Here is an 11,934-nt window from a genome sequence, read left to right as displayed (position 1 = left end):
AGGTCTTTAGGGACTTTTATAGGAAGCTGTACACTTCAGAACCACCCGGGGGACCGGGGCGGCGCGGGGGGATGAAGCGATTCCTGGATGGACTGACCTTCCCAAGAGTGGGGAGGGGGTTGGTGGACGGTTTGGGGGGTCTGGTCAGGATCAAAGAGGTATTGGGGAGCTTGAAGGTCATGCAGTCGGGTAAAGTCTGGGGCCGGACAGGTATCCGGTTGAGTTTTACAAAAGATTTGCCGGGATAGTGGGGCCGATGCTGGTCAGGGTCTTTAACGAGATAAGAGACCAAGAGACAGAGGGATTTTACCCTGACGATGTCGCAGGCCACCATCTCGCTCATTCTGAAACGGGATAAGGACCCGGAGGCCTGTAGGTCATACAGGCCGATCTCCTTGATCAACGTCGACACCAAGTTACTGGCCAAGATTTTGGCGGCCAGAATTGAGGACTGTGTATCGGATGTAATTGTGGAGGACCAAACCGGGTTTGTAAAGGGGAGGCAGCTGGTGGCCAACATAAGAAGGCTGCTCAACGTGATTTTGATACCCCCGGAGAGTACGGAGGTAGGGATAGTGGTAGCCATGGATGCTAAAAGGCGAGTGGGACTATCTGTGGGAGGTACAAGGATGGTTCAGGTTCGGGGCGGGGTTCATCGACTGGGTTAGGCTATTGTATTAGGCCCCGGAGGTGAGTGTAAGGACGAACAGGACGACATCGGACTACTTTAGACCCGCACCTTGGGACAAGACAGGGCTGCCCTCTTTCCCCACTACTGTTTGCGCTGGCCATAGGGCCTCTGGCAATTGCACTGAGAGCTTCTAGGGGCTGGAAAGGGCTGGTCCGGGGCGGGGGGGGGGGGGGGAGTGGAGCATAGAGTTTCATTATACGCAGGTGACCTGCTCTTGTCTGATTCGGTCCCGATGGTGGGGATGGATGGAATCATGGCGACCCTCGGAAAATTCGGCCGTTTTCGGGCTACAAATTGAGTATGACAAAAAGTGAAATGTCAGCTTTGGAGCGGGTTGAGGCAGCCTCATGTAGGGGTACAAGTCTGGGGGCGTTGGTGACGGCGCCTCTGCCGTTTCCGCCATCGTGCTTCTCCACCAGTCCTGTAGTGGTGGCGACCCTTCGGATCTGGGGACAGTGGAGGAGGCACGTGGGAGCAACGGGAGCATCGGTCTGGTCCCCAATATGTGACAACCATTGGTTTGCTCCGGGGAGGTTGGACGGGGGGTTTCGGGTATGGCGGAGTGCAGGGATTGAGCGGATGGGAGATTTGTTTTTGAAGGGACCCTCCCGAGCTTGAGGACGCTGGAGGCCAAGTTTGGGTTGACGAGGGGGAATGAATTCCGGTATATTCAGGTGCTGGACATTTTGCGCAGGCAGGTGCCATCTTTTCCACTCTTGCCACTAAGGGGGAGCCAAGATGGGGTAGTTTCCAGAAGGTGGGGGAAGGAAGTGTCTCGGATATTTACAAGGAGCTCATGGGGGTGGAAGAGATGCAGACGAGGAACTGAGGCTTTGTAGTAAGAACAAATTTTCATATTCAGTTACTTTAAACTAATTCCCCTAAGCTATGGAGAGGGAGTGTTCCAATTCCTCTGGGTATATGATCGCAGGGTTACAAGATAATGATCAAGGTTCTTCTGGGTTGTCAGATATTTGCAGCCCGTGTACCTTCTGTATAATTTCTTGCTAGTTTTCTAGGTTAACACATACATCCTCTGAAACGAAACAGGCGTGCAAACACCACAACCTGGCTCAGCGTCTGGCTCAGAGCCACCCTAATATTTGACTGTGTGTGGCGTCAACACAGGAGGTCCAGCAGTGCCGTTGAAGACAGCCGCCGACAGCCAGCAACTGTTTTCCCAGTGAGACAGCACTTCGAGTATTGGGGACCAGATCGCTGAAATGTTTCTGTATTCCTTAGTTGCCACAATGGGTTTAAATGGTCCAGGGACAACTCTACTTTTTGTTTTGCTTATTATTCTGTTCATTAAGTGGTTTCATAAACCCAAACAGCCATGGAAAAGCAGGCTCCCCCCAGGTCCTTCTGCCCTCCCAATTCTTGGCAACTTATTCCAAGTGGATAGAAGAGCAACTAAGAAGTCTCTCATGAAGGTAAGGTGCTGACTACTGCAAATGCCTGTTTTTCATTCAAACTTTGTTCCCTGCCTCTAAACGCTTTGACTGATCCGGGAGCATAGTAGCACAGTGGTTAAACCTGTTGCTTCACAGCGCCAGGGACCCAGGTTATATACCTGGCTTGAGTCACTGTCTGTGCAGAGTTTGTACGTTCTCCCCGTGTCTGCTTGGGTTTCCTCCGGGTGCTTCGGTTTCCGCCCACAGTCCAAATGTGCGGGTTAGGTGGATTGGTCACGCTAAATTGCCCTGTAGTGTCCAAAACGTTAGATGGCATTTCTGGGTGTAGCGCTAACAATTATACTCAAAGACGAGAGACTAGTACAATAGAGGCTTTATTGCTGTGCGATGCTATTCCTCCATCTGCAACTGCAGACTAGGGTCTGAGTGACTCACACGCATATTTATACACAAGCTCCCTGTGGGCGGAGCTAGCTGGCAGGGGCTTACCGGAGGAACCTGTATTACAGGTACAGGCATACATCCCCCTACTGCAGTACACATAACTACAGTGGTTATATCACCACATTCACCCCCTGTAAAAAATGAGTCCGGCGGGGGTGACGTGTAACTATAATACAAAGAATGAGCTATTTACAAAAGGGTCCAAACAAAGAAAAACAAGAGTCCATCCGGCTAGCAGGTTACAGGTTGAGCTGAATCGGCGGTCGAACGTTCCGCTGTGATCGGCGTAGCTGTGGTGGCGAGGTTGGCACAGGCAGTGATGGCAACGATGGTGCAGGTGCTGGCGGTGTTGGTGCTGGCTGCTAGCGGGATGACTCCAAGAGCGAGCCGAAATCTTCTGAGAGCGAGCCAAAATCTTCCATGTCCTCCAGTGTGGGCAGGGGAACGAGGGATGGACCTGGTGGGGACGAATAGGGGGGCGCCGGGGAAAAGGAGGTTGGCGCAGGGGGAAAAGGGGGCGTGGGCATGGGATCGGCACCTGAGGGAGCCAGGTCCCGGAGCGAGACTGTGTCCTGGCGGCCGTCGGGGAACTCCATGTAGGCATACTGCGGGTTGGTGTGGAGAAGGCGTACTTTGTCCACCAGGGGTTTCCGCCTTGTGGTGCCGGACATGCCTACGGAGAAGGACTGGGCCCGGAGTCGTGAGCCACGTCGGGAGCGACACCCCGGATGTAGACTGCCTAGGGAAGGCAAAAACACGTTCATGGGGTGTACTGTTAGTTGCGGTGCACAGTAGCGACGGAATGGAATGGAGCGCGTCAGGGAGGACCTGCTGCCAGCGAGCGGCTGGGAGGTTCCTGGAACATAGGGCCAGCTGGACGGCCCTCCCTACCGTCCCGTTCTCCCTATCTACCTGCCCGTTTTCCCGGGGGTTGTAGCTGATCGTCCTGCTGGAGGCGATACCTCTGCTGAGCAGGAAATGATGCAGCTCATCGCTCATGAACGAGGATCCCCTGTCACTGTGGACAACGAATGAACAGGCATCGTGCGACAATCACCAGGCAGGAATGTTCCCTTCCAGTCGGGGAACACTTCAGCAGTCAAGGGCATTCAGCCTCTGATCTCCGGGTAAGCGTTCTCCAAGGCGGTCTTCAGGACACGCGACAACGCAGAATTGCTGAGCAAAAACTTATAGCTAAGTTCCGCACGCATGAGTTCGGCCTCAACAGGGATCTTGGATTCATGTCGCATTACATCCACCCCCCACCATCTGGCCTGGACTTGCAAAATCCTACCAACTGTTCTGGCTTGAGACAATTCACACCTCTTTAACCTGTGATTATCCCTCTCCCTGGATCTGTAATGATTTGATTACCTGCAAATGCCTGCATTCCAAGCATTGTCCAGCATCTCTGACTTTGTCTATATAAATGTTTCTCGCCGTTCACCTGAGGAAGGAGCTGCGCTCCGAAAGCTCGTGTTTGAATCAAACCTGTTGGACTTTAACCTGGTGTTGTAAGACTTCTTACTGTGCTCTCCCCAGTCCAACGCCGGCATCTCCACACTGTGGATATAGTCGGGGAAACCGAACAGGGCGAAAATGGAATCCAGGGCCTTGATGATGGTGGCAGACGTCATATCCGGGCATGGGATGGCGAAGGGGAACCTAGAAAATTCATCGACCACAATAAGGCTGTAGGTGTTGCGGTCGGTGAAGGGAAGGGGCCCTTTGAAGTCCACGCTGAGGCGTTCAAAGGGGCGGGGCGCTTTCACCAGGCGCGTGCGATCTGGCCAGTAGAAGTGCGGCTTGCATTCGGCACAGATCTGGCAGTCTCTGGTGACTGTCCGTACTTCCTCGACGGAGTAGGGCAGATTGCGGGCTTTGATTAGATGGTACAAGCGAGTGACCCCCGGATGGCAAAGGCTCTCGTGCAAGGCACAGAGCTGGTTCACTGGTGTGCTGGCACATGTACCTCGGGAGAGGGCGTCTGGGGGCTCATTGAGCTTGCCGGGGTGATACAGGATCTCGTAGTTAAAGGTGGAGAGCTCGATTCTCCACCGCAAGATTTTGTCATTCTTGATCTTGCCCCGCTGCGTGTTGTTGAACATGAAGGCTACCGACCGTTGGTCAGTGAGGAGAGTGAATCTCCTGCCGGCCAGGTAATGCCTCCAGTGCCGCACCGCTTCAACGATTGCTTGGGCCTCCTTTTCAACAGAGGAATGCCGAATTTCGGAGGCGTGGAGGGTGCGTGAAAAGAATGCCACGGGTCTGCCTGCCTGATTCAGCGTGGCGGCAAGTGCGACATCTGAAGCGTCGCTTTCTACTTGGAAAGGCAGTGTCTCGTCTTCTGCGTGCATCCCCGCCCTGGCTATGTCAGATCGAATGCGGGCGAAGGCCTGTTGTGCCTCGGCCGAGAGGGGAAAATGTGTGGACTGGATAAGTGGCCGGGCCTTGTCTGCGTATTGCGGGACCCACTGGGCGTAATAAGAAAAGAACCCAAGGCAGCGTTTGAGGGCCTTGGGGCAGTGGGGGAGTGGAAGCTCCATGACGGGGCGCATGCATTCGGGGTCGGGCCCCAGTAGTCCGTTTTGGACTACGTAGCCGAGGATGGCTAAGCGGTCTGTGCGGAACACGCACTTTTCCTTGTTGTACGTGAGGTTAAGGAGAGATGCGGTGTGGAGGAATTTAGAAAGGTTGGCATCATGGTCCTGCTGGTCATGGCCGCAGATGGTGACATTGTTGAGGTACAGGAAGGTGGCCTGCAGTCCGTACCGGTCAACCATTCGGTCCATTTCTCGTTGAAATACCGAGACTCCATTCGTGACGCCGAAGGGAACCCTAAGAAATTGGTACAGATGACCGTCTGCCTCGAAGGCAGTGTAGGGACGGTTCGATTCACGGATGGGGAGCTGGTGGTAGGCGGATTTCAGGTCAATAGTAGAGAAGACCCAGTACTGTGCAATCTCATTGACCATATCAGAAATGCGGGGGAGGGGTTACGCGTCGAGCTGCGTGCACCGGTTGATGGTCTGGCTGTAATCCACGACCATCCTGTGCTTCTCCCCGGTCTTAACCACCACCACCTGGGCTCTCCAAGGGCTGTTGCTGGCCTCGATAATACCCTCCCGAAGCAGCCGCTGGACTTCGGACCTGATGAAGGCCTTGTCCTGGGTGCTGTACCGTCTGCTCCTGGTGGCGACGGGCTTGCAATCTGCGGTCAGATTGGCAAAGAGTGAGGGAGGCTCAACCTTGAGGGGCGCGAGGCCGCAAATGGTGAGGGGAGATAGGGGCCCGCCGAATTTGAGGGTGAGGCTCTGGAGATTGCACTGGAAATCCAGTCCTAGTAAGAGTGACGCGCAGAGGTTGGCGAGAATGTACAGACAGAAACAGTCGAATTCCACGCCCTGTACAGTAAGTTTAACCAGGCAGAAACCCCGGATCGAGACAGAGTGGGACCAGGAACCGAGAGAGATCTGCCGGTTGGCGGGGTGGACCGCAAGGGAATAGCGCCTTACCGTGTCCGGGTGGACGAAGCTCTCGGTGCTCCCGGAGTTGATGAGGCAGGAGGTCACGTGGCCGTTGACCAGCACCGATGTGGAAGAGAGTGCCAGGTTGCGAGGACGCGACTGGTCGAGCGTAACGGAGGCGAGTAGCGGGCGATCGGCGGTCGAGTCAGATGAGTCCGACGGGGAGCGGTAGCGACCCGTGTCCTTGTCCCAGGGGGAGGAGAAAATGGCGGCATCTGGAGTACCTGTGGGTAAAATGGCGCCGCCCATGGAGCGCACGTTGTGGGGTCGGGACAAAATGGCGGCGCCCATGGAACGCACATGGCGGTGGTGGATGAAGATAGCGGCGCCCATGGAGCGCACGTGGCGGGGCGGCGAAAGATGGCGGCGCCCACTGATCGCACGTGGGGTCGGGGGAAGAGGACGGCGGGGCCCATTGAGCGAGCGGCTGAGGCGAGGGGACCGGGGGCGCGATAGCGGCGACCGTCCGGGACTGACACACCGCTGCAAAGTGGCCTTTCTTGCCACAAGCTTTGCAGGTCGCGGTGCGGGCCGGGCAGCGCTGGCGGGAGTGCTTCTGCTGACCCCAGAAGTGACAGTGGGGACCCCCAGGGAGCGTGGTGCGGCGGGCAGCGCAGGCATAGTGCGCGGGGGCGGCTGCTGGGGGGGCCGTTTGCAGGGTCCACGAGGGGTAGGACGGGTGGGCCTGGGGGGCCGTTTGCGGGGTCCACGAGGGGTAGGACGGGTGGGCCTGGGGGGCCGTTTGCGGGGTCCACGAGGGGTAGGACGGGTGGGCCGAGCGGCTAGCGGAGTAGGATCACGCACTACGGGAGGCGGTCATCATGGAAAGCGCCAGAGCCTTTGTGGTCGCGAGGTCGGGGGCGGCCCCTTCCAGCAGTCATTGCCGGATGGGGTCCGATGCAATGCCTGTAACAAAGGCATCGCGCATGAGTAAGTCAGAGTGTTCCATGGCTGTGAGGGCCCGGCAGTCGCAGTCTCGTACCAGAGGTATAAGGGCCCTCCAGAAGTCCTCAATTGACTCACCCGGCTGCTGGACGCGAGTAGAGAGTTGATGCCTCGCAATCAGGGTGTTTGCCAACTGTGGATAGTTCACCTTGAGCAGTTCCATAGCTGTGGTGTAGTCAGTCGCATCTCAAATTAGCGGAAAGATACTGGAGCGAAGTCTGGAGTACAGGAGTTGCTTTTTCTGAGCCTCCGTTGGGGGAGGGTCCACTGAAGAGATGTAGGCCTCAAAGACTGCAAGCCAGTGAACAAAGTATTTTCTGGCGTGAGGCGACTGCGGATCCAGCTGCAGACGGTCAGGCTTGATTCTGATGTCCGTGGTGAACGGAAAATCACACAGCAATAAATTGTAGCGCTAACAATTATACTCAAAGACGAGAGACTAGTACAATAGAGGCTTTATTGCTGTGCGATGCTATTCCTCCATCTGCAACTTTAGACTAAGGTCTGAGTGACTCACATGCATATTTATACACAAGCTCCCTGTGGGCGGAGCTAGCCGGCAGGGGCTTACTGGAGGAACCTATATTACAGGTACAGGCATACATCCCCCCACTGCAAGTACACATCACTACAGTGGTTATATCACCACACTGGGTTATGTGATTAGGGTGGTTATGTGGGTTTAGATAGGGCGCTCTTTCAGTGTCTGGTGTGGACTCGATGGGCTGAATGGCCTTCATTTTCTGCACAAATTCTATGAAATTCACACGCCGGAGTTCCTCTGCTGGTTGTGTGGTCATTTGTCCAATACACAGAACGTACTCGCATCTTGTGGTATTGATAAAGATAGAAGTCAACATTAATTGGTGACACTGATGGGATTCGACTAGAAGTGACTTTGTTACTCAGAGAGATCCCACAACTTTGATGAAACTGGAATAGGTCAAAACGCACCACAAGCATGAATTCCGTATTGGCCAAATAACCAAATTTCGGAAATGTGCACTAACCGCATGCAAAATTAACAGGGAAAGATAGGGTAAACTCTGCAGACTTGCATGCAAATCTAAAAGGGTTGTGAACCAGAACATAGACGTAAGCCGTAACTGTTGTTCGCTTGACTCCCTATTCCCCCCTTCCAAATTAAATAGTGAGGAAATGGCAGCGCAATTGATAAGAGAGGAAGATGAATACGCAGCAGCAAACAGGGGTAGAAGTAGTTGACATGTCACAGAAGTGTCCCATATGGGAGGATGTACTAAGGAAATACTTAAAGAGGAAAGGATGGCCCTTATGGGCAAATCTTTGTGTGAACATCGAATCAGGTTCAAGGAAGATAGGACAAGCTTCGTGGGAGGATTTGTGTAAAATTTATAAGAAGAATGTAACAAATTTTAAAAAGCCAATGGCCGTAGTGTGCTGCTTGACTCAGTTAAGAGGAACCGAGGAGGTCTTGGAGACGCTCAGCGGTCAATTAATAGAGGAGGAGGAGGAATGTAAGAAAAACGAGGAACTTCAAATATGTGCATATATATATGTTTCTGGAACACTCCTCTTCATTCACCTGAGGTAGGAGCAGTGCTCCGAAGGTAGTGTTTGAAACAAACCTGTTGGAATTTAACCTGGTGTTGTAAGACTTCTTACTGTAAATTAAACTAAATTAAATGAATGAAATGAAATGAAAATCGCTTATTGTCACAAGTGGGCTTCAAATGAAGTTACTGTGAAAATCCCCTATTCGCCACATTCCGGCGCCTGTTCGGGGAGGCCAGTATGGGAATAAATGTCGACAGAGGAAAGGGGAACATCCGACTGCCTTTGCCGGTCGCCTCTGGATACATTTTAAGGCAGTATTTGGAGACTTAAATCGTGCTAATTTAGATGATGAAGACACTACAAAATGGGCCCCCACTTTAGTTTCACACGCCACAGAAGCAGGTAGAAAGGCTTGTGCAAACTTCAACCCAGCAGAGCAGACACATAATGAAGCATGGGTACTCAGACGTCTATCTAGAGCATGGGAACAGTCGCTGCAGAACCAAATGCGACAGGATGGCTTGGAAGGTGCCATGCATCCAGTTAAGACTAATAGTGGACAAATCCATGTCTCTGATCGTGTCTTCAGGATCCTGAAGGGGGAGGGTGAGCAGCCAGAAGTCGTGGTGCACATTGGTACCAACGATGTAGGTAGGAAAAAGGGTGTGGAGGTAATAAACAAGTTTAGGGAGTTAGGCTGGAAGTTAAAGGCCAGGACAGACAGAGTTGTCATCTCTGGTTTGTTGCCGGTGCCACGTGATAGCGAGGCTAAGAATAGGGAGAGAGTGCAGTTGAACACGTGGCTGCAGGAATGGTGTAGGAGGGAGGGCTTCAGGTATTTGGATAATTGGAGCGCATTCTGGGGAAGGTGGGACCTGTACAAGCAGGACGGGTTGCATCTGAACCAGAGGGGCACCAATATCCTGGGGGGGAGGTTTTCTAGTACTCTTCGGGAGGGTTTAAACTAATTTGGCAGGGGAATGGGAACCGGATCTGTAGTCCAGCAACTAAGGTAGACGATAGTCAGGACACCAAAGCACATAGTGATGCAGTGGGGAAGGTAACAATGACAAAGGAGAGTACTTGCAGGCAAGGAGATGGGTTGAAGTGTGTATACTTTAATGCAAGAAGCATCAGGAATAAGGTGGGTGAACTTAAGGCATGGATCTGTACTTGGGACTACGATGTGGTGGCCATCACAGAAACTTGGATAGAAGAGGGGCAGAAATGGTTGTTGGAGGTCCCTGGTTATAGATGTTTCAACAAGATTAGGGAGGATGGTAAAAGAGGTGGGGGGGTGGCATTGTTAATTAGAGATAGTATAACAGCTGCAGAAAGGCAGTTCGAGGGGGATGTGCCTACTGAGGTAATATGGGTTGAAGTTAGAAATAAGAAAGGAGCAGTCACGTTGTTGGGAGTTTTCTATAGGCCCCCCAATAGCAGCAGAGATGTGGAGGAACAGATTGGGGAACAGATTTTGGAAAGGTGCAGAAGTCACAGGGTAGTAGTCATGGGCGACTTCAACTTCCCAAACATTGAGTGGAAACTCTTTAGATCAAATAGTTTGGATGGGGTAGTGTTTGTGCAGTGTGTCCAGGAAGCTTTTCTAACACAGTATGTAGATTGTCCGACCAGAGGGGAGGCCATATTGGATTTAGTACTTGGTAATGAACCAGGGCAGGTGATAGATTTGTTAGTGGGGGAGTATTTTGGAGGTAGTGACCACAATTCTGTGACTTTCACTTTAGTAATGGAGAGGGATAGGTGCGAGCAACAGGGCAAGGTTTATAATTGGGGGAAGGGTAAATACAATGCTGTCAGACAAGAATTGAAGTGCAGAAGTTGGGAACATAGGCTGTCAGGGAAGGACACAAGTGAAATGTGGAACTTGTTCAAGGAACAGGTACTGCATGTCTTTGATATGTATGTCCCTGTCAGGCAGGGAAGAGATGGTCGAGTGAGGGAACCATGGTTGACAAGAGAGGTTGAATGTCTTGTTAAGAGGAAGAAGGAGACTTATGTAAGGCTGAAGAAACAAGGTTCAGACAGGGTGCTGGAGGGATACAAGATAGCCAGGAGGGAACTGAAGAAAGGGATTAGAAGAGCTAAGAGAGGGCATGAAAAATCTTTGGCGGGTAGGATCAAGGAAAACCCCAAGGCCTTTTACACATATGTGAGAAATATGAGAATGACTAGAGCGAGGGTAGGTCCAATTAAGGACAGTAGCGGGAGATTGTGTATTGAGTCTGAAGAGATAGGAGAGGTCTTGAACAAGTATTTTTCTTCAGTATTTACAAACGAGAGGGGCCATATTGTTGGAGAGGACAGCGTGAAGCAGACTGATAAGCTTGAGGAGATACTTGTCAGGAAGGAAGATGTGTTGCGCGTTTTGAAAAACTTGAGGATAGACAAGTCCCCCGGGCCTGACGGGATATATCCAAGGATTCTATGGGAAGCAAGAAATGAAATTGCAGAGCCGTTGGCAATGATCTTTTCGTCCTCGCTGTCAACAGGGGTGGTACCAGAGGATTGGAGAGTGGCGAATGTCGTGCCCCTGTTCAAAAAAGGGAATAGGGATAACCCTGGGAATTACAGGCCAGTTAGTCTTACTTCGGTGGTAGGCAAAGTAATGGAAAGGGTACTGAGGGATAGGATTTCTGAGCATCTGGAAAGGCATTGCTTGATTAGGGATAGTCAGCACGGATTTGTGAGGGGTAGGTCTTGCCTTACAAGTCTTATTGAATTCTTTGAGGAGGTGACCAAGCATGTGGATGAAGGTAAAGCAGTGGATGTAGTGTACATGGATTTTAGTAAGGCATTTGATAAGGTTCCCCATGGTAGGCTTATGCAGAAAGTAAGGAGGCATGGGATAGTGGGAAATTTGGCCAGTTGGATAACAAACTGGCTAACCGATAGAAGACAGAGAGTTGTGGTGGATGGCAAATATTCAGCCTGGAGCCCAGTTATCAGTGGCGTACCGCAGGGATCAGTTCTGGGTCCTCTGCTGTTTGTGATTTTCATTAACGACTTGGATGAGGGAGTTGAAGGGTGGGTCAGTAAATTTGCAGATGATACGAAGATTGGTGGAGTTGTGGATAGTGAGGAGGGCTGTTGTCGGCTTCAAAGAGACATAGATAGAATGCAGAGCTGGGCTGAGAAGTGGCAGATGGAGTTTAACCCTGACAAGTGTGAGGTTGTCCATTTTGGAAGGACAAATATGAATGCGGAATACAGGGTTAACGGTAGGGTTCTTGGCAGTGTGGAGGAGCAGAGAGATCTTGGGGTCTATGTTCATAGTTCTTTGAAAGTTGCCACTCAAGTGGATAGAGCTGTGAAGAAGGCCTATGGTGTGCTAGCGTTCATTAGCAGAGGGATT

At 52.1% G+C, this 11,934-nt stretch overlaps 1 protein-coding gene across 1 annotated transcript in view; it reads left to right on the top strand.

Annotated features, from left to right (window-relative positions):
• The first annotated feature begins 1,684 nt into the window (after positions 1-1,684).
• The window catches only part of LOC119957959 (cytochrome P450 2C42-like), a 65,909-nt gene continuing 55,659 nt past the window's right edge, over positions 1,685-11,934 (top strand). The window contains exon 1 of the mRNA XM_038786190.1: positions 1,685-2,124. Coding sequence (XP_038642118.1) covers positions 1,915-2,124 — 210 coding nt within the window. The 5' untranslated portion in view covers positions 1,685-1,914. The remainder of the gene's footprint in view (positions 2,125-11,934) is intronic.

This window comes from Scyliorhinus canicula, chromosome 27, assembly GCF_902713615.1.
Source record: "Scyliorhinus canicula chromosome 27, sScyCan1.1, whole genome shotgun sequence".
Lineage (NCBI taxonomy): Eukaryota > Metazoa > Chordata > Chondrichthyes > Carcharhiniformes > Scyliorhinidae > Scyliorhinus > Scyliorhinus canicula.
The sequence above is the reverse complement of the archived record's forward strand: the minus strand, read 5'-3'. Positions and strand labels throughout refer to the sequence as shown.